This window comes from Photinus pyralis, unplaced genomic scaffold (genome assembly GCF_008802855.1).
Source record: "Photinus pyralis isolate 1611_PpyrPB1 unplaced genomic scaffold, Ppyr1.3 Ppyr1.4_LG2, whole genome shotgun sequence".
Classification (NCBI taxonomy): domain Eukaryota; kingdom Metazoa; phylum Arthropoda; class Insecta; order Coleoptera; family Lampyridae; genus Photinus; species Photinus pyralis.
Genome location: NW_022170403.1, coordinates 39526303 through 39550929, shown reverse-complemented (window position 1 = coordinate 39550929; position 24627 = coordinate 39526303). Strand labels below are relative to the sequence as shown.

Genomic DNA, 24627 nt, shown 5'->3' with positions numbered 1-24627 from the left:
TGCTTTATTGCCCAAACAGAATAAATCCAATAACAGGACAAAATTAAATTAAATTCAAGTAGAGAGTGATAACTTAATAATATAATCTACACAAAAAAAAAATACTTAAATAATTTAAATCAAAATGAACACATATAGAGTAAGTAGATATCATAACCTGTGATTTACAATATAAAAAATATACGACCTTTAATTTGTAATTAACTGAATAATAGATTTAACTTTCATACAAAAAATATCACTTGTATTCGAAATTAAATTGTAGTCTTTACACATGGTGTATATCGGAGATTTCTCTAAAATATTGGTTTTCGCCAACGGTATGTAAAATGTAAAAACATGCCTTGACGACAGTAATAGTATGGAAAAAACTTAACACTGTACCGTCACTGCAGTCCGTTCGTTTTGTATTAACTTATCAAAAAAAGTGATGGCCTATACCGCTTTCTCCGAAATTGCCAAGTGGTAAATGTCGAAGCTTTGTAACATCATTCCTTGGGGTATCCTTGATCTGGGTACGCCATACAACCGACATATTAATATTTGCAAAAACGCCTTTTGTAACTGTTCAATTTTCATCTATTATTTTGATAGCCGCTATTCCATATTACAGACCCGTATTCCAGTTTAGACCTCACTAAGGACGTATACAGTGCCTTTATTGTTGACAATTTAATGAAATCCGTACTAGATCTACTAATGAATCCCAGCGTTTTTAAGGATCTCTTCACCATATCATGTATGTGATGCGTGAAAGTTAACATACTATCAAATAAAATGCCTAAATCCTTTATCATTACGTGTCTAATTAGTGCAGTGTCTCCAATAGTGTATTCCTGCATTATTGGTTTTACTTTTCGGGAAAAAGAAATATACCTGCATTTAGAAACGTTCAAGTGTAATTTATTTTCTCTACACCAAACATGAATTTTATCTAAGTCACTCTGAAGTATAGCACCATCAGATTCATTTGTTATTTTTCTAAAAATTTTCAGATCATCAGCAAATAGTAATTTTCTGGAACTTATTATTTTCGGCAAATCGTTGATAAATATCAAAAATAGAAAGGGACCTAAGTTTGACCCTTGTGGCACACCAGAGGTCGGAATAATGTATTTTGATGTGTGTCCTGCATAAACTACGAATTGTCGTCGATCCGTTAAGTAAGATTCGATGAGAACTGCCACAGTATGAGAAAATCCATATTCCATTAATTTATTGAGAATAATATAATGATCTATTTGATCAAACGCTTTTTGAAAATCCTTATATATTACGTCGACTTGTCCTTGTTCGTCCATAATTTCCGAACAATATTGGGTAAAGCAGGCAAGATTAGTGATGCCGAACAAAACCATGCTGATGTTCAAATATTTGCAATTTAAATTGCTTAAACAATTTTTCATACAACACAATTTCAAAAACTTTCGAGAAATTACAAAGAATACATATTTAATTGATTAATTAATTAATATTGGTCTATAATTTTCAATTTCTGACGGCGATCCAGATTTTAAAACAGGACAAACCCTTGCCGTTTTCCATATTGTTGGAAAAATGCCTTGCTTTAGGGATAAGTTAAATAAAATTATCAAAGGATATGAAAATATATCGGAACATTCCTTGACTAAATAGGCGGGAATTTGGTCCGTTCCTGATGTAGGTTTGTTCTTCAACTTTCGGATAGCTGCTTCTATGTCTTCTACTGTTATTGAATCAATATTAATACAATAATTGTAGCATAGAGGAATATAATGATGTGTTGAAGGAACTGAGTTCTTGTAAACAAGAGAAAAATGCGTTGCGAAAGCATCGACTATCGTTTGAGAGGTCTCATAAGTTTGATTATTTAACGTTACCCTTCCGGGAATACGTGACATATCCTTTTTATTACGCAAATATGTCCAAAAGTATTTTGGGTCTGAAGATAAAGCGTCTTCGGTTGAAGCCATATGCTCTCTATGCAAAACTTCTAATTGAGTTTTAATTGTTGACCTTACACGTTTAAATTCTTCATAATAACGAATATTACCAGTTTGTTTAAATTGTTTATGTAACTTGAGTTTAATTTTGATATTTCTAATAAGATCTACGGTAAACCACGAAGGAAATTTCTTCTTTTTATGATTATATACAGGTACATGCTGATCGAATACTGATTTCAGTAGTTCATAAAACTTCAGACAAGCGGTATCTACATCAGAGATTGTTGTTAAAATATTCCAATTTATATTAAGAATATCGTTATATAGATTGTTAAAATTTGCTTTTTTAAAGTTATATATTTTAGTTTTGTGTTCCACTTTAAAGTTGCTTACGCGTGGGGTGTTTAGTTCCTTCCTATCGTTCAAGACGTTTGAGAGGATAATGGTTAAAATCGATACGAATGATGGTTGGACTCAAAACATCAAATGCTTTTACAGTAATAGGGTTTTCGAAAATGTTTTGGCATAATTATTGATGTGCTTACCCAGCTGATAACATAAATTCAGATTGGATAACGGGAGCAATTTTTTAGATATAAGTGATGCACATGGCGCTGTCAGATTAGACGTACTTGTAGAAAAGTTGGTAAAAATAGGTATTCCATTATATGTTACTGCAAGCACAACAAAAGTTTGTCGGGATCGTAGTATTTACGTAAGGGCCTGGGAGGAATATTAAAATAGGTCCACGAGTTGTAGCTGATTGTGTTCCCCAGGGTTCCATACTGAGCCCACTTTTATTTGATCTAGACACATTTGATCTATTTGAAGCCCTTTCTGGTAGAGGTGAGGTTATTTAGTATGCCGATAATTTTGTAATATGCACAATCAATATATCAATATAAATATAATATACTATCAAATGTTAACCTTAAAGTAGTAGATCAAATACATAAACTTTCCATCTTAGATTTAAGCTTTTTGCAAGATCCCGATTCCCGAAAAGGCTTTAAAACAGAAGGTTACCAAAACTGCTCTGCTGAGTTTCTGAATAAGAAATACTGCCAGTTTAGTTCAAAATTGTCATTGATCAAAGCTTCAATAAAAAGAATTGTGTACGCCTCAATAGCGTAGTTTACCTATGAAAGTATCGACAAGTCGCCGAACCAGCATCGTACCATCCTTTTCTGCATTTTGTAACCCTTTTTCGTTCAATTAACTTTCATAAACTTAAATTACTTTAAATCCTTCGCTAGCTATTGCCATTGCCTACCCCTACAACAGTAGATACGTATACGTACAACTATTTGTTGATATAAATCTTCAGAGTCTGGAAATTGACACAAGAATTATGTTTAAAACTTTTGTAGTAAATTTCGTATAATTAATTATGTATAACATTTCTAAGCTTAGGCAGTAGGCTTATACATTATTAGCATAAAATTACTTTCATTACTAATGATAGAGAAACACGTTTTCAGCCGAGTTGACTTTTAAATTAAAAAAATTCATTCATACGCTTGTCTCTCATTGGGAATGCACCAATACGAAAGCTCCTTGGCTATCCATTACTCTCAAAAAATATGAATTGTATGCGATGAAATCGCTGCACGCACACAACCGCTAAAAAGTATTATAACGCTAACCATTTTTTATTCTCATTTACGACACGCTAACCCATTTTATAGGCTATATTTTTAAGGGTTTAACAGAAAAGTGTTTGCACTATAGTAACGGATTATTATGCTATACTGCAAGAAACCAAATTGAACGACATCTCATAAATAGGGAAACGATAAGTAGATTAACCACCCACGAAAAAGGAAAGAGGGGGATCTTAATGCTTATGTGATTAATTACCTATTATAAACACCAAAACATGTGGCTTACTAGTAAATATTTAATTTGTTCTAATCTTCCCATGTCGGTACGTGGCCCTCAGAATAAATGTCAACCCGCCACTTAATAATGAAATTACTACGATCTTAGTAAACATGTCTGCTACAGACTCAATTGTTGAGATAAATGGGGATGACGTTCAAAGGTCGTTAATGTGATTTTAATGCTAATTATGCACACGCATTTTTGTACTGGCTCAAGTTCGAAGACCACCCTGAAATTCTACCCTCTCACAACGTATTTTTGTAGTAATATAACAGTTTAAAATTAGTGACTGATATGTCTGTTACTGATTTCGCACGTGGGTCAACAATTACTGCCATTCAATGTTTATACAGTAAATGCATTACATAATAACATGTGATCATTACGTAAATTGACCCTGCTGCGAAACGTCTGATTAGATGAATTGAACTGACAAATGCGAATGCGAATCGACTTATCATACTCACATTGTACTACACACAGGCAAAGTTCGAGTTCTTTTGAGTTTTGAGTTTAGGTCTACAGCCACATCCATACAAAGTGTCACAAGCTCTTGGTAAATGTAACATTTGGGTTTGAATTGAGATTGTATGGAAGTTAGTAGATGTGATTTCTACCAATACGTAACTTAATTCAGCCCTTTTTTGGGCTTTTATATTAGTTTTTTTACTGTGAAACTTAAGTGCGATTTCTCGGTGACTTATTGATCGATTTAAAAAAAGATTGTAGATCGACACAAGGTGTGCTGTGACCGGCAATCTTTCCTGGCGAGAGTAATAGTTCAAATTTGCTAAATTCTTAAGTGTTATGTATCTCTTACGTATACGTTCATTGTAAACAAGCACTTAGCCTATACTCATTCAACCCTATTAAAATGTCAATTTAACATATGTTATAAAATAAATAACTATTATTTTATTCAGGTTTCTATTTTCATGAAATTTAACAAAAAATAGATATACTTTGTTTCAAGGGTGCTGAACCTTTCGTCACACTATCTGACGTCATAGCAAAATTAAGGCAGGTCGTAAATTAGTAGTTGGTTTACATATTGTCACATTGACGTTTCAACTTATTTATTAAGGTGTCACTATCGTTCATCATGATTAGACCGCCCAAGTTGACAATCACTTATAAGGCATCTGGTCCTGATAGGTTTTTTCCTGTTCTTAAGTTTTATAATGGGTAAATGGTCATGTATTTTATGTAGAGGAAGTCCGTTGGTATGAATTAAACCTTTTCCACCGTTTGTAATCACCTCACGTAACCGATTCTTTGCACCGACAATCGAAATGGATAGGTACTGCCAGAGCATCCGAAACTCTTTGAGATGAAGTGTATGATGGTTACAGAAAACGCATAGGAACATTTGTAACTTAAAGTTTGTTTAGGCAGTTCGTAAATTAATATTTTGTTTACATAATGTTGATGTAAAATTAAGTAGGTATGCTACCAATGTGAAGAATACGCGTTAAGTTGCGCGAATTTTAATGACCCTTAACTAGCCATTTGCAGAAGTAGAATAGGCCATGGTTTATCGGTAAGCCTTTCGCATTTATACATCTTACAAATTTGAGATAAAGCGTAGTCATTATACCACTGGCTCATTGAAATAACAACGCATACATACAGTTTCTGTTCTTTTGCCACACAGTCGAGATATTCGCATAAGGATCTTGAATATCTTCTGATCCGATTTATTTTAAAAAAACGCAATTGTGAGAGAAAACAGGTAGTGATGATATTTATTCCTGAAAAAACTCTCAAATGTTCATATTCAAATCGTATGTACATAAGAAAAAACGACACTACACCACAAATCCATCTTCTGATCCTGCATGGAGTAGTAGGTATATACCGGACCCCTTCACTCACTTCTTTTTCTAACTGTTTTGAGAGTACCATCTTGCCAGCTTCTTCTAAAAGACCCTTTACTGTATATCCAGGTTTCGTCTAAAACCACAGGTCGTAATGGAAAGAGTGAAGTTTCGTTGTGTTTAAAGTCTCTCAAAAATTGTAGTCTTCTTTGAACTGCATAGGGCTGTTCCATTAAAAATAATCTATTGGAAACGGTGGCATCTCTGCCACGTGAATTTCAGTTTCTTCAAACTGCGGGACAAAGAGGTAGCAGATATTTCTACGCCATCAAGTCGTTGAAGATTACTGTGTAAGGAACGGAGTGTAACATTCTCACCTATAAAATCAATTCAATACCTAAGTGTTCTAGCGAACCTCTTCATTCTGTGTATCGGTTCGTCATATTTACCTAATGGTAACGGGAATGACCTAAATTCATGATATGAGCGAATCGAACCATTATGTAAAATTTTTAAAATACTTGTCTATTAACGGCGTTGCTGCACTGTCGACTTGCCTAAGCGTTTTTAACTTTGATGATATTTACTTCACTTTTAACACAAATTACTTAATCAAAAGGCATTTAACACTGGAAATCTGTCTATAACGAAAATCATTTGACGGATTGATATTATGACAGATCAATTGGTTTATTTGTCACGACTTACGTTAATGACGTAATTTTTTTGTCTCAATCGATTTAAATGTAATGAAGAGAGAATCACATTTATGACGTCAGGTTCAGCACCAGTGAAACAAAGTCTACCTAATATCTATTATCTAACCATTAATGTTTTACTTAACCATATTAAATCAATCTTGTACAGAAAAAGCTGTTGTGGAACAGGAGATAGAAACTATCACCACTGTTGATGGTCGTAAGACAAACCTACTATCATAAGACCAATATTGGTTATAGTATGTACAGGGAAATTAATAAGTTTAGTCAGATACCCTAGATAAACTGAGCGCATATATAGATAATACATATTCATTCGTTGCACTGATAGAAAAACTAAAAACTCTCCCATAAAACTAAAAATTACCCCCATTTATTAAATGAAAAGTTTCTTACTCGATCTGGGATACCATGTATCTTGAATATTTTATTTTGGTTTCCCACGAAATATAAAGACTTGTGTTCTATTTCAGTTTATTTTCAATAAATCAGTTTCGTTTACGTGGCGATAAATCATAATGCCCTCAAAACCGAGCTCAAAACTAAACAAATTTAAATAAATCGCAATCCCTGTAGTACAAATCAATAAAAGCCAAACATTATGCATTCATAACAATCATAATTTCGAGTTCCGACTTCTCTAAAACCAATGTCAGAGCTTGGATTACGAAAGTAAGAAATGTACACTAAACTAGACACTTTGCAGCACCAATTGTAATCCAAGTTAGGCGATGTTGTATTGGTTATAAATTGTAATTACTGCTTTCAAGAGATAAAACAGCGGTTCAAAAGCGTCATATGAATTTGTTCCAAGTTCTACTTGATTTAATACCATTTTATTAATTTGTCATTTTATTACAAGTTGGAACGATTAAGATGAATACATTGTCGTAAAATTTATTCCCAAGAAACAGAAAGGTGTTGTTCTCACAAAAGTTACATGTTCAGAATCCAAATTTGGTCTTGTTCAATTTTCTAAATTTTTGCAAGCGATATCTAATGTTTGTAAACAAAAAATTAAAGTTTGTTGATTGATTGAATGATGTTGATAAGATGTATAGGCAGATTTTAGTCAAGACCAGATTAACCTACAAATAGTTTGGAGAGAGTCACCACATGACATGCTAAAAGAATACGATGGTGCTGCTAGTGCTGTTTACTTGACAACAAAGTGTGAAAGAAATTGGGTTAAGAAACGAAACAGACTATCCAAAAATTAGGAAAATTATACAAAGCGATATGTCTGGAACGCCGTTTTACTTTTTATTACGAAAGTTTACAATGTAACATTATAAACAACAGTTAATTTTATTTCCCGATTTATTATGTTTGTTGTTTTTATGTGAAACATTAAATATGTTTGTTTAAAATACTTCACTTAATTGAAATGATTTATGAATTATATAGCAATGTGTATAACGAAAGTTTAACAATACAAATCAACAAACGAATACATAAACGAACAGTAATATAACTAACTAGAACAAATTCAACAAACATAAAAATTTATTCATATTAAATGTGGGATTAAAATTATGAACAAACATTTTAATTCAACAATCATATTAATTCAATTATTGAAGTGTTGTACAAATATACTCAACAATCATTTTAATTCAACAATCATATTAATTCGTGCTGTTAAAATCGGAAAGCATTATTTAAAATGATTGTTGAATTAAAATGTTACATGAATTAAAATGTTCGTTGATAATTTTAATTCGTATCTGTGATTGTGCGGAAGTTTCAGGAACTACAGTTTAGTGTATTTGGCTACGTGTATACTAGCGCCTAATTAAAATTATCAACAAACATTTTAATTCATGTAACACTTTAATTCAACAATCATATTAATTCAACAATCATTTTAAAAGATTCTTTTACTACGTCTAACAATAAAAATTTATTTGTTTGTTGAATTAAAGTGATTGTTGAAAATATTCGGCCTCAATTTTCATATCGTCGAATTTATATGACTGATGAATTAAAATGTTTGTTGATAATTTTAATTCCACATTTAAAATGAATGAATTTTTATGTTTGTTGGACAAAATCGTTTTATTAATCGAAGTATTTCTTGCAATTCAATTTAATTGTTTGTTATTAATTGTTTGTTGAAATACAGTTTCATATACACTCATTCAATATAACAATATAATTCATTTCACATTTTTATTAAGTAACATTTTTTAAACAATCATATTTAATACGTAAGACAATAACAACAAACGTAAAAAGTAGAGGCATACGATTGACTGTTATTTAAAATGGCACATTGTAAAATTTTGGAATAAAATTGTACAAATATTTTCAGAGAACATTTTAATTCAACAATCATATGAATTCATGCTGTTAAAATCGGCAAGAATTATTTAAAGTGATTGTTGAATTAAAATGTTACATTAATTAAAATGATTGTTGATAATTTTAATTCGTATCTGTGATTGTGTGGAAGTTTCAGGAACTACAGTTTAGTCTATTTGACTACGTGTATACTAGCGCCTAATTAAAATTATCAACAAACATTTTTAATTCATGTATCATCTTTATTAATCAACATTTTTTTAATCAATCTCTTAATACGTAAGATAAAAACAACAAACGAAAAATTTAGAGACATAAGATTGACTGTTATTTAAAATGATACATGATAAAATGTTGGTATAAATACTAAAACGGCGTTCCATAGGATATGTAAGGCATTGACAAAAGTAATGATCGCTGAATAGGTAAATCCTGCACCATACGCAACTAACATTTGAATATATTGTGCAACTTGGAAATACGAACGATTAAAGCATCTTCTCCTTAAGAAACCCACGGAGCCCGAGGGTGGTTGCTTATGCGTTTACCTATTAGACGAGTAAATCACCGTACGTTGATGACTTAATCATAGGGTGCGATAGCAATGAGGAGCTATTTGAGATAAAAAATAAATAGTTCCTGAGTGCTTTTAATGAACGGAAAAGTATGAGATGAATTTTATCTCCATTATTTAATGGAGAGTGACAGATTGGTCTAAATAAACCAAACCAATTATGGGCCATGTGAATCGGTTTTAAAAGGCAAATTGTAACGGGTGGTCGTTTTAGTCTTACAACGACTAGGTTTTGAACTTACAAATTTGCCAGTATAGGAAAGTTTATACGAGTCGAAACGTCACAGTCTTGCCAGATTTCACCTCAAGAGTTGCGTTCCGTTTTGAGAAAAGCCGAGCACGTGGTAAAATCAAGGGATTTGTATTGATACTTTCCTGAAACATTTTCGAGATATTCACAGTTTTCACATTGACAGGAAATGTGTCTCGTTTAGACCATCTTTCCGCTCTTTGAGAGTACCGTCCTCCGGCACTCCGTTCTGTTGATATTTGTACTGAAAGTTTTGACAGCACCAATAGATGCATCTCGTCAAGACGGTCCCTTTATGAGTTCCCTCTTCCGACATATCGTTTATATATTTATATATTTATACAAGGAGTAAAAAAGAAGGCCGGTAGTTGGTAGAGAACAGCTCTCCCGTCCGAAGGTAAAACCTAGTAAGTCAATTTTTGGTTAAAATTAGACTTTGAGACGATCTGAAAGTACTACTTTTTTCCTTTGTAGAGGTATAAACTTTGTAGATCACTTCCAACTAATAAGCGTTCTACATTCAATGGAATTTTCTAGTAAGTGTCATAATTTATATCTTTTCAAAGCAAGAATATAGTAAATCCGATTTGCAGTGGAAGAACCTATCATTTCACTTATACTATGGCATTTACTGAATAAACAACCTCACCTCCAAATGGAAAAACACAGCAGTCATTCTTACTAGTTATTTCAATAGCGTTTAATTAAATTGAAGTTATTTTGATTTCTGACGTTCAATGGAAGAACCTAGCAAAGCAATCTACCGATGGTCTTGCTTCCCGCCAAAAAATGTAAGAACATAGTAAAGTCATATATTTACCAGAAATTAAAACCGCCAGTAAGCATGATACCATTGGAAATAGCTAGCAAAGCATCTTACTAAATTTTTCATGGCTTATAGTGCAACATTTTCAATATTAATAAAAAAACCGTAACTTGACATACTACATATTGATGTAGTAAAAGCATCATAATTACTGTTAAAAAACATCGTATGTTCAATATTTTGCAAAATACTAAATATATTATAAAAACAATATAATAATCACAAACATAGCGACCTAAAACACCATAATGCCCATACTACAATTGTCAACTTTAATTGTCAACGTTATGTCAATACATTGTACTATTAATTGCTCTCTTGAAAAGTTCATAAAAATGAGTTACTGGGTTTTACCTTTTTACGGGAGAGCTCCTTTTGTTGAAACCTTTAATTAGAATACCATGAAAGATAAAATCCATTTGTACCTACTTGACGGTCCAATATTACTTACGTAATTTATATGGAAAAAATTAAATAAAGAATGAGTGAATTAATGAATCGAGGTTCGCTCATATAGTATTTTTTATCACTGTTCGGCCTCGCGTGCTTCTTCATCGTCATATGAGTTGGCAGAGATGGTAATTTCCTTAAATCAGTTTCGAGCATTCTGCCGACTACTCCGAATAAGGTTTTCCTGCAGTTTTCTTAATTCCGAAGGTAAATACGGGAGTATAGAACAACTTATGGAATTTTCTAGGGGCACCTCTAAAAAGCATTATAAGGGTCACTCTGAAATTGGGCGCTCGCCTGTTGAGGGCGCAGAACAAGACAGATAATAAATAAATAAGTAAATAAATAAATAAAAAAATAAATTATGTAAAGTTTACAATATTGATACAGGTTTTAGTTCCTAAAGGATTAGAGATTAGGCAAAAGTATGGAAACATCCTTATATCTGTTTAGATACATAATTAAGAAAATGTTTAAACAAAAGGTTAATCTTATTTATTTAATTCCACCTTTTTTATCTCCAATTTTTTTTTCCAATACAATTTGGTTACCATTACAGCCAACATGAGTTTTTTAAATGACTGTAAATTTTGAATTTTCGAATTCAGGATGTTTTCCACATTTCACCATGCTTTTTTAATGACCGTCTGATCCGGTCGTACGTCCGCCGATCCTGTACATTTCGTTTGTGTCCGCGATTACGGTAAAACGGCTTAACTTTTTGCAAATCTACCTATTTCTTTTATTTCAAAGGATACCCTATTCCCCAAAAAAAGATGAAAAGACGTCAAAATTGTCAATTACTCCCAAATGCCAATGAGAAAACATAGGAAAGCTATGCCCCAATGCATAATTAGTATGTTTACTGAAGTAGGGAATAGTCGGGAATCTGGGAGTCAAAATTCGAACATGGTATGTGAACTCAAAGATATAGGTACATTTTGAAAAATGCGTAATTAGATGCAGATTCTGAATCAAGAGGGCGCGATGGTCGCAGGGATTGCAAATAGCTAGAAAAATATAATTTGTACAAGATTTCGCACTTCCCAAAAGTTAGAAATTTTACCTTTACATCGCATTTCCGAAGTTATTTATGAATATTTTTCAAGAATTTGTGCATCATTCGAAAGCTCATTATATTTGCCGTCTCACAGAAGAAAAAGAAAGTCAATGTTGCCTTTAATAACCACTCTGTAAACTGTTAAAGCTGTATATGCGCGAGAAGTGTAATAAAAATTTCAGTGGCGAGGTATTTTCGTTATTATTGGAGATAGAGACCAAATATGTAAAATGAAACAAGGTAGTTTTTTTTAGAAAGTGAAATTCGGATGCCTACGAAATGAAGTGTTGGAAAAAAGTACTCTCACAGGAAATTTTCGGAGAAAAATCTTAATCTCAAGGAGTCAGCGTGATCATTATTTTAACAGACGATAATCTAAAAAAAATGATCTAATAGTTACATGATAATGTAATGGTATACTCTTGTAGCAAAGCCTGAAGATGGCAAGGTTTTTTCCCACATTTTTATAAATATCTAAAAAGGTATAAGGAAGTTATATATTAGTTAAAGGATAACAGGTGCTCAGGTTATCATCCTTTTCTAAGGTGGAGTTTACGTTATGTGATTTTGCTTTTGATGTTCCGTATGATTTGTCGACTTTTGTTAGGGAATGTTTTGGCGGTTTTCTGTTTACGTTATACGATTTGCTATCAACAATTACGAATAAGTATGAGCGGACCCCAAAACAGGACAACTCGCAAGTGAAATCGTAAGCAAAATCTCATAACGTAAACTGCACTTAAGTAATAAATTGCCAATACTTAAAAACCCCGTGTTATTGGTATTAAAACTTTCTACTGCTTGTATTAAACAAATTAATAATTTAAACGTGTTCTTTGGCAAAGTACAACCATATAAATTGGCACCGCAGAATATTACTCACGAAGGTTTCTAAAAATTATGTGAGCATTTTTCAGCATTAATACTTGACGTTTTCCATCTCTTTTAAGCTACTTCCAAAAAAAGGGCGGGCCTATGTTTGACTGATGCCCAAATTGAAATTTTCATTGCATAATATAGTTCTGTAAGTACTACTTTTATTACCTTAAGTTTACTAACAAATTAGTGCCTTTTAGAGCTTAAAATGGATTTACTGAATTTGTGATGTACCCATTCAATGATGCTAATGTAAGATAATGCTACAAAAGACAAATTAATCTACGGTTGAACGAAACTGTAATCAAATTCAACAAGGTCACTATCCTACACGTTTATCGATCCTACAACGTGAAATAAAAGCCGTCTAAAACTAGACGTTACGGTACAATAATAGCCCTATGAGAATTCTATAAATCACTGGTTAGAGCGAGGAAAGGAGTTTTTGCGGAACTAGGAGTGCTTCCTGGGTAGCTGATTAAAAATAACGATAACGTACTCAGTGCGAGCTGGGCAGGAATTGGATCTATTTTATGTATGTGCCAAAATCGTCCACACCTAGAGCCGTGGAGAGGAATAAGTTACTTAACTTGCACATAATTATAATGAAGGTTGAAGGAAAGGTTTGGAGAGTAATGAAATATAATTTGCATCTTAAAGGATATCGATTTCCCAATTACTTCCTTTAAAAAGCTAAGCATTATTGGCGGATAAAGTAACTTGAACTTAATCATTAAATGAAAGGTTATGCATAAATATTAATTACTGCCGTTATGCTCTTGAGGAGCCAAAGAAATTTCAATCGCAATGAACTTACTTGATTGATTTACCAGGAACATAACCGTTATCGCCGTAAACATTGGCGCTTAATAATCTTTGATGTTCATATGTAGAGTTTATCAAAACCATCACAAGTACACATACGGATAAACTAAAAAAACAGCACGCGTCGTTGCGTGAACTGTACTGTACAAAATTCACAGCCCTTCTACCTTAAAGAAGAGCGTGCCTTATAAATGCTTTCATCAATAGCAGAGCTGTGTTTGGAGAATGACTGCGCTAAAGTTGATTCATGGAAAAACCTATATCAGATTCAGAAAGCTTAATTACAGAGCTTACAGAAGCGTGACGTTCGGAAACTCGCTTTTCATTAAAGCGCTATCCAGTGGATGTTCATAAATTACCGTAAGTGACTGACTTTCCAAAGGGATTGCAGGTGAAAAAGTGACTATAATTACGAATTATAAAATCATCATCCGAAATCTCTCAGAGAATTGCCAGTAAAGAAGAATCGATAGGGCAGGGTTATTTCGGTTCGTCGTGAATTGCTGCAGTTCCTGCAATTCTCCGTCACTTCCTCTGTGGGTAGATTAGGAAAAAAAATTATTTTCTAGAAATATAAAAAAGAATCTTCGAGCCGAAATTTAAACTTCAATTACAAAAAAAACGAAAACATAAGATGGAGGCATTTAATGCTCATGTCTCGTGCACGAATGATTTGGTGCACTTCACTGCATATGGCTAAAACGGTTTTCGATCAACCCTTAATCTCTTGACATGCAAAAATCACGAGCCATGACCCATTTATCGTTTACCGCAATGACTGAATCATGGAAGAGACACGTGTGTCAGAAACACGGTATCGGTAGATTAATAGTATTATCAATTATTATCAATCACTGTATGCATTTGAAATATTGGTCGTGGCATAAAATTGAGTTTTTTTTTGTTTATGTGGGTCACAAAGATCAATGTGAAGAGAATGCAGGACACGGTTTCCACTGCAGTGCTCCGATATTTTCGTTCGGAAGCTTTGGCACATTGGAAAGGCGTCATTCATAGGTGTTTTACTTGGAAATGGGTTTATTTAAGTAGTGACTAACCTTATTTGTTACAGTGGGCTTACAGCAGCATGCCTCCATTTTGTGTTACTGTGTGCGAGTGCGGAATGAATTGGTCAAGGGGTAGCTGTTCCGGGGGACGCTGACCAGCACCATCCTGCCCGAAGACAACACCTCTTTTTAAAACCGCTACCTTACTTCACCACTTCGTATCACAACACCTCATTTTTTCGTATTTTTGTCTTTTACGCGACTTTTCTTGTTTCTATCCGCACCCGTACTCTTTAAGGGTTGAATCCTTTCGGATATTTTCGCGTATTTTCGCACCCTCTGGTCTCCACCTGCATGCGGCTTGCTCTTGACGTGGCACGGTCCTGCGCTTTTCCCTATGAAAATGTAGGCGAATAGGAGAAGGACGACGATTTGGTCGTCGGAGTGCGTCAATTGAACCGTTTTCCTATTAATTGTACTGCCACTTTCCGCATGAAAATATTAAAAAGTCCTGTATTCCAGCCCCTGTATAATATGAAAGATAAAATAATCTATGTGTAAGGTTCCATGCAGTAATGGGATCAGATCTCTGTTTGGGAAACTCGCGCAATGGAGCACGTTTTACATCATTCAACCACGATGAGGCATTTCCCGCGATCTAGTGAAAAGCACGTTGAAGTTTGTTTTCGAGGGAGGAGGAAAACACCGAACGTGCCTTTGAACTTTGGAAAATGCAGTACAGGGGGCGCGAAGATATTCAATTTGAGTTTTCCGTTGTACAAGTATAGGTTATACGGCAGGACCGTATTCAGGAATGAAATCTACCGATAGCCCTTTTGCACAAATGAATAATTTAGAGTAAAAACTTCGTATTTCGTAATAATTTCAACGCATTCATGTAAGAATTGTCATTGCTTATTAATTTTCGTCGCCATAACGAAGCTGTTCACTTATTTAGCTTACGCTGCGGGTTTCTTTTCTGTAGTAACTCCAAGTAGACCAACGAATATCCGAACAAAATCTACTAGTAATTGCCGGTTCTGCATTTCTAATTTAAAAAGTCCTACATTTCTGTTGTACAATTACAATATCCTCCAGACTCTTGTAAGTACGTTAGTAACTTTCAAAATGAGAAACCTAATAGTTACTTAATTCTCTTCTTAAGGACCACAGCAGGTTTGCTTGAAGTTGCTTCCAGTAAAGATAAAGGCATTCCGAGCAATGCATTTACAGCATACTACACTTACTTCAAGCAACTTCAGGGAGATCAACGAACAAATCTTACACATCAGGGAGCAGCGTAAGCTAACATTTTCTTTGGCAATTGACACTGTAGGCACGTTACTTTTTATAGGACCCAATTTTCACTTTAGTATAAAAGAACGAATAAACACAAAAATTGCGGCAGAATTCAGCATGCGATGCCTTTCAGAAAAGTAAGAATAAAAAATTATATAAACATATTTCTAACAACGTCTGCTTGCCCAGATATAACGAGCCGATTTTAAAATTCGAATTCGGAATTGAGACTTTGAACCGTAAACTCGAGGTCAGAAAGCTCCGGAAGTAACTTATAATAACCTTAAATAGTGCTAGAAAACACCGGAGTTTAGATTTCGTGTAGCGGGAATGGGAAAGGTCCTGAAGAGTTCTAGAACTGCGTTACAATGGGGTTTAACGTCGAATTCAAGCTAAACTCTAAGTCTAGAGTTACTATTCTCTATTGCTCTACTTCCATAATATTCAATACATGTACTTATGCAAGGAATCAGACCCTACTTTTTTGGCAGTAATACACCTTGTACATGGAATGGAAGGCGAAGGAAAATGGCTGAGTGTTTTTACGTAAAATCTATTGTCTAGTAACGACGTGACTCTGATGATATTTACATAACAAAAACTCTAAAAATCCTTAACAAAACACTAATGAAACGTACGCCTTTACGCAGCAAATCAGCGATCCTTCTATTGCTCTTATGGCCTAACTTTAGCAACTTTAAAGTTTAGAAATTTGCAAAAAAACAAATGCTCTTAGCGAATAATAATGAGCAAAGTCCATTAGCCAGTCAGAAACTTTTTCTTTTAGTTCAGTGCATTTAGTCATTTTAAATGGAAAATGACGGAAATCAGGTATAATGAATGGATTTGAATGGTTTTTTGGGTTTGTAATGCCACAAACTGGAAAGTTTACTCATTTAAAATTACCGAAATTTTGAAATTAAAAAAATTCAAATATAGACATAAATACAATTATCAGAATCTTTAAACATTTCATTTAACAAAAATTGTCGAGGTTTTTTATAAAGAATGGAACTTCTTAAGATCATTTTCAACTGCAAAAGCTCCAAAAGGCGAACTGAATGAAAGAACATTTAAATAATACAAACACATCTTTTATACAAAACAATTATTAACTCTAATGGCCTAAACAATAATAATCATTATAAATTTTAATGACATGAATAATTGTATACTTTTCGGCCATGATTTTATAACCTAGTGACACTAATTCGTCTTCTACTGTTATAGGTTAACATAAGGTTTTCAAAAATCGTAAAATTACTCGCAGTGGTATCACCTACTTTGGAATTTAATTGTTATTTATGGTAAAATGGACAGGATTGCGGCACGTACTTGCCGTACATTTATTCGAACACTGGAACAAAATTGTATGAATTTTGGAAATTTTGTACAATTTGTTGAAGCACAAGTGATATACAAAGCTCTACAAGAGAATATTTAAGAAAATGAATTGAATTGTGTTTGCAACACGAAGGCTCTCATTTTGAGCATGTGTTGAAGAAGATGAGTAGGGTTTTAAATAATTAGATCCTATTTTCATATAAGTTTTTGTTTTCCAATTATAGCTGATCACATTGTTCTCTTTTTTATTAATGAATTATTTAGACTATAATTCCTTGATTTGTTTAAGTTCGATTATCATAAAATTATGGCGAACTACTAAAAAGAAAATGCGAAAAAAAAATGGTATCAATTCAATGAAATGGGAATAAATCAGAAACTGTTAAAGAAAGCTATAGGAACATGTAATATCAAAATATGCGATTTTCGATCCTCTATCTCATGCAATAGGCACAACATGCTCATTCTATTTAAAAAAACTGAGTTTTTAGTTTTTGAAGTTTCTTAAATTTAGATCTTCATAGGTTCGGTTGTACGCAACTTTTTTTTAAGTACACTAAGAGAAAGCCCTATTCATTCTATATGCACTGATAAAAATGGGTTGCCATGACTAGAACCGTTTTAAAGCAATCAATTATCAAGGTACCATCTGCACCCGCCATTTTTTTTCTTAAAGTCAAAATAACTTAAAAACCATAAATGGCAGATATAGACATGTGGGTATCAAAAGAACTGAAATTTCACGTAGAATTCAAAAATGCAATTTATTGCCATTGAAAATAACGAAGTTACTATCTACTTCCGGTGTTTCCGAAGGTGGGGGCATTTTGAAAATATTTTACATCGATTCGGCCTTCAGAGTAACTCCTTTTTCAAAAACCTACCTATTTTACTTTCCCAAAAACTTTTAACTAAAGCTCCCAAAAAAACACCCTGTATACGCAAGGTAAGGTAAGAATATTCAGTTCTATAAATTTGTGTGGATAAAAATTTTGAACTAAGTACTACTGAACTACCGTAGATTTCATCTTATAATTGTCAACATTTAAGAAGACCGTAAATCCATACACGGTTACTCATTAAGAATTTTTCGTTATCCCATACTATTATTTCAATTTAACTCAACTCATTTGACAAGTGAAATGTCATTCGTAACGGACGGCGTCCGTTAAAAAATAACGGACGCATATGCGGTCGTTAAGGAACAATGCTTTATTGAAATATAAACAACTACTTATTATAATGGATATGAAAATTAAAGTGACAGTTATTGCTAGAAATATGTAGACCATCGTAGGAAACTTGAGGACCACTAGCACCTGTGGATATTACACTTTATGAAGAAGCTGTGGCTATGAATGTTTTAATTTCAGCGTTTCCATCGGAACTTTGAAATAGTTGTTTGGTGATTTTTAATCGCTTCGAAACTTTTGTGCATAATGAATTGGGCACACAAGTACATTTCCGTATTTCCTTTACGTGCGCTAATAACACGTCTTCATTTACTAAATTAATCCTCTTAATCTTAAGCCATTACTTGAAATCTTCGTATTATTTATATCGCTCCCTGTTTTTTCTGGTAGCAAATCGACACTTGCAGCCATGGAATCTGCTAATACGTCTGGAGGAATATTGATATTTCCTTCAATTTCGTGCATATTTTTGGAAAAACGTCGTACAGCTTCTCAGCACGCGTTTTTAACGAATTGTTTAGTTGCGTTAAGCAGTTGCGTCCATGACAACCGCTAACATGTGACCATAAGCATACCATGATCAAGATAATTATTATATTTAACTATTCCGAAAAGATGGATCTTTATGAAGTGTAAATATATAATTTCCAGATGATGGGATGACGAAAAATCTTGAACGACATACGGCCGATACGCAAATAACGGACTTGGTTGAATATAAACCTCGGTTGACGCCTCGGTTTACAAACTTCAACCACGTCCGTTATTTGCTACATATCGGCCTTATGACGTTAATAACTATAAAGTATAAATTTAAGCTTCCTACGGTATGTGTAATTCAACAACGCTTAAATTGGGAAAGTTATTTAAATTTTCAAATGAGTTAAACCATAATTAATTATCATACGAACTCCAGTCTATGAACTTGTTCCCATTTATGTTAAACCATTGTTTTACTGCGTATGAGTAAGAAACTAAGAATTAAGTAAAAACCAACATAATAATAAACGCAGGATCGATGTCAACGAAGTGAACACCTAGGCACCCATAACTTATTCTTGAAACATTGTAACAGAAATTTAATTACGTAATTAATTCACGATGATTTTATAGCAGTTAGTTTTAATTTACTGCTTACTTGTGCTGACATTCATAACATGTAAATTTATTACACATTTCTAACATAAGCGCGGAATTATCACTTCGACATCGATGTTAAGATTAAGACTAAATACAATTCAATTTACTTATATCGCAAACAATAAACGTTCTTGAAAGACATTAAATTATTCTTCTGAATGTTTATGTAGTGTTTCCATTTAAACGTGAAATCGCGTTCCAAGTGCATAGATTTCACATGATTACTTGGCGTCTGGAGATTTTGATATTTTAGATATAAATTTCGATGTGGATTTTCGAGAGAATTCTTCAAAAGTAATAGATTTTGTTTGAATTGAATTAATAATACGCATTACGCATCTACATTACATACGAGTATACCGTTTCTCCTTAAAGGTAGGGCTCTCATCGCGCTAAAAGACGAAGCGTAAGACCTCAAATGAGAGATACTAAACAAATATGTGAAAAAAATGATTCATCAGCTCCTACTTTTGATTACCGGTCCGTGTGAGACGAGCAATTTAGATTTCGGTAAGTCTGTATATACTTCCTGTACCATACTCAGGTTTCTGAAGGACCGGAACAATATTCGGCTTCTTAGCGCTCTTTCCAATACCTGTCCAAAAACTAATAATGTGACACTACGCCTCGTTCATACTTAGTTTCTCCATTTTAGCTTCCAAAGCACGAGTCCTTTGTGTTGCTCTAATCATTATCTAGTTAGGTATGTGACTGCGAACAAAGTATTGAAAAATTTATCGTAATCTGGTAATAATATCTGCACGGGGACAGAGTTACTAGAGCTTGAAATGAAAGAATTCGACGAGAATTTTGATCATTGCCTTTCCAATTGAAATTGTGCAAAGACGTAGGGAAACAGAATGAAGTAAAATTATAGACGCAGGACACAACTCTCCATCACATGGTCGCGTTATTGAATTAGTCCCCCTAATTACGAAACAATTGAGGGGTTGTTGGAATCATTATCTACTCGGTTCAACATTTCTACAAATAGAGTCAAGTAGGTACTTAAACCTAAAATTAAATCTTGAAGCAGACATAGTGTAATATATTCCAAATGTAACTGAATGCTTATTAATCCAAAACCCGCTCGTATTTATGTTTAGATCAGACTTTTCATACAAAAACAACTTCAATTATGCCGTTCCCTAAAGGAATTTATTTTATTCTTTCACACTCAATAACTCCGATTCCGATGTAATTTGCAGTTCGTTGAAGAAATTGTTCTATTTTGTCATTGGAATCCCTTCAGGCAGTTCGAAACCAGACTAATTTATTAATTAATCCTCTCAGGAATTTTATTCCAATTTAATTTGATTCTTATACAGGCTTTATAGTACTCCGGTTAACAAAGTATGCTTACTAATCTAATCAAGTTGTAGTTTGGATAAGATGTAGATCCAAACTTTGTAACTAGTATCAAGATCGCCTTTATCTTCCTCCTTTAAATTTAATGGAAACAGTTGCATTCTCAATTATCTGTGAGTCAAATTTAACAATCTTTAAAAATTACCTTAATTTAAGAAAAAGAAATTATCATTTTAAAAATTAGACGCCTGAGCAATTTTTCATTCAGCATTGGACCTTACTGTCTGATGTGCAAACAGTTCCAGACTTACAAAAATAATCGTTTAACCAGTGGAATTGCATTGGTATAAAATGAAGATTCGTTCAATTCTATGAATGCAGCTGTAACAAGCATTTTATGAACTCCATTTCTGAACGCCAAAGATACATCGTATCCGTTTTTTAGCGCATTTTTTCAGATTGATTTGTGAAAGCTAGCTTTTAATCTCAGTTTGGTCGCCTGACTGGCTGAAGGCAAATGATCCCGTAAAATAACGCTTTTAGAAAGACGAGGAGTGTTCGTGTACCTAACCGGGCCGTGTAATTAACAACTTTAGGGACGACATCCCCGAGAGTGGTTTACAAACGTGGTGATTTTTTAGTATTTTCCTATCTTCTTCTGCACAAGTTTTATAAAGCTCTAGTCTCGTGTCGGCAATAGAAGCTCGAGCTATGAGAAGAGCCCCAAAAATTGAGTACTATTTTGTGGAGGGTTTATAGCGGAATCCGCCAAAATGCGAATTGCAGGTGAACGGGACGCCGGAAGTGGGTACCGACAAAGGGAATGTAGTAACCCCCGACAATATTTTATGAATGGTCGAGTCAAAATTTCAAATGCGAATTGCGCCTGAGCGAGACGTCCGAAATGGGTACCGACAAAGGGAGTGTGGTAGCCCCGGACAAGATCTGTAACTAGAGCGGGTATTTTACGTACCTAACTGTTTTTCGATCTTTTTCATTGTAATATGCGGAAGGATACATTGTAAGTTTAAAAACGGGCAAAGTCTCAGTAACATTTAACCAAACAAATTTTCATTTAATTTAATTTTTAATTTAATTTATTTATTGTCGAGGATCAGAGTTAAATAATTTAGACATTGTCAAAGTTTATGTAAAGTGTATGGCTGCTCCGTTACATGGAATTGTCTTCTGACCTACAATCAAATAAACTTAGGTTATGCTTATGATCTAATAACTAGCATTTCTAATTACAAATTTAATAATAATAATGAACATTGTACGCTGTTTGCAAAAGCGAGCAAACGAAGTAATCATTCATACACCTGTTAACACGTGTAATGAAAATGGAATTTAATTAAGTCTACCTTTAGTTATACACGACCTAATTTCACTCATATTTAGGCGAGGCTTTCAATTTTCATCGTATCGTAAGTAACGTCTACTTGTCCCAAAATATTCTGGAGTAGGTGTACTGAAACTAAAGTATTTTATAAATAAACAGCCTAACTCAAAGCTCAATGTAAGCTTTTGGGACATGACTCGCTTAAATGACATAATCTAACAAAAATTAAAAATAGATCTATCTGTATCACAATTTATCAATTTTATTTTAAATATATTTCATATATTAAATATTTGTGTTTAACATCACACGCGTAATTAGTCTGATTATTTCTAAGGTTGTCTTAATTGCATAGAGAATTCTATTTAACGTAGGCAGATAAAGTACATATATCTAAATCAAAGTTACCTACTTCAAATTACATAATTTCGATTAAATTCAAGTGTCAATTAAATTCAACACGGAACGCTTTTTGTGAAGTATTGGTCTCCCTCTTTTGCGGCTTATTTAAATGGATTTATCCATCGTGCAAATTATAGGGTGTTTATTAAAATTTAAATTCCAACAGTGATTTACAAATACTTAATGAAGTAAATTCAAATTTGTCGATGGCACAAAACCTAAAGCACGCTTAGTGATAATGGTATAGGGCATCCAGTTGATGATCTGACTAAATCGTCTTGGTACAAGGGTAAAATTGTATGCAGAGTGATATTTTAAAAGTAAAACGTATCACAAAATACCCAAAGTCGTCTGGGAAGGGTAGAATAGGAAGAAATATGAATGTATTCTATGATACCCCTAATACTCTGTTCCCTCCATCAACACCACTATTATAATAATCAAAATATATGTTGGATGTAGAATTGTGGTTAAAGTACACCATGTTTAACGCGTTTAGACGATAAAAAACATGTTCATCAATCAAAATTGCGCACCTGTCATGTGTATACGGGGTGTTAATAGAATCTGAATAAAACGGTAATCGGTAAAAGATTTAAAGACAATTAATTGGCGCTGTTTCTGACTGTAAAAACCCTAAGTTATACGGTTAATTTTGACATTTCTCTACTGCAGAACATTGTTATTAAACTTTGAGAAACCTGATTCCCAGCTAGTTCTTGAGTTGCGGTAGTGAACCTTCCAAGGAACCATCTCTCAGCATTAATTTACGAGCACTTAAATTTACCAAGCGACATAATAGGTTTGATTGCAGTGCACGGGACGTTCCACCATCCAATTTTCTGAATTTGCGCTGCCTTTCAAAAGAAGAGAATCAACCGTCAATTGGAGAAAACCTCGACGCATCGATAAATGTAAATGATTTTGCATTAAAAAAATTTCTGAAGGGGCCAACCTAAACCAAAGATTTTGGTGATTTTGTTTATTAATTGTGAAGTTCATTGATACCATTCTATGTGTTAGATTAATTACAAATAGTAAAGCCTAGATCTAGAACGATCTTCATTATTAATACGAGGACGGGTCAAATGAAAGTGAGCCAATGCAAATAAATGACAAACAAAGTACTTTATTTAAAAGTAGTCTCCATGAACATTAAGACATTTGTCCCATTGACTAACGAGCCGCGTTATTCCCTTCTCATAAAATTCCTTGGGCTGCTGGTTCAAATAGTCTGTAACAGACTACTTCACGGCATCGTCCGACACGAATCTGGTACCCTTGAGATGGTTTTTCAGTTTTCCGAAAATGTGAAAGTCGCAAGGCGACAAATCCGGGCTGTATGGAGGATGTTGAAGCGTTTCCCACTTGAACTTCTCCAGTATTGACTTAACCACATCAGCAACGTGGGAGCGGGCATTGTCGTGTAGCAAGATCACGCCATTCGTCAATTTTCCAGGTCGTTTGTTCTTGATTGCGAGACACAACCTATCCAGTGTTTCACAATATCGCGAACTATTGATAGTCTCTCCAGGTTTAGCAAATTCGATCAGTAATAGCCCCTGATGATCGAAAAAAAAGTCAAAAACCGGACCACACCACGCTGTTCCTCGTTTGGAGCGTCCATTATGTTACACTAACGACTTAAGCACGGTGTATGAGCGCACTAAAGAACTTTAACGTCACACTTTTACGTCACTTTCGTAAATTAGGGATGCCTGTGTGCTACGCGCATGCGTCGCAGAGGATGGACCGAACCATTATTGCGCAGGGTGGGTTGGCTCACTTTCATTTGACCCGTTCTCGTATAACCAAAGAATCCATAATATGGAGATTAATAGTTATTTACCTAAAAGTGTGGAAAATGACACATTACTGGCGGGGAAATATTGAAGTGCGGGGTTCCTTTGTAGTACTTTAATTTCCGAGTCAAGTAATGTCAATTTACTGATGAGTTTTGTCTTAAATTTTACACGAAACGTCAAGTTTGTGTATGAAGATGGCTTTAAATTAAAATGCGAAAACTTTGTATTTTTTAATTAAAAATCAGATCCCTGTTGTCGCCTACTAAAAATACTCGCT

At 33.8% G+C, this 24627-nt stretch overlaps 1 protein-coding gene across 1 annotated transcript in view; it reads right to left on the bottom strand.

The window, feature by feature from the left end:
- LOC116163996 (Kv channel-interacting protein 1-like) overlaps positions 1-24172 on the bottom strand; it is a 109803-nt gene extending 85631 nt beyond the window's left edge. Inside the window, exons 1-2 of the mRNA XM_031478124.1 lie at positions 24135-24172; positions 23825-24060 (exon numbers count right to left, since the gene is read on the bottom strand). Coding sequence (XP_031333984.1) covers positions 23825-24060; positions 24135-24172 — 274 coding nt within the window. The remainder of the gene's footprint in view (positions 1-23824; positions 24061-24134) is intronic.
- Between the last annotated feature and the right edge of the window lie 455 nt (positions 24173-24627).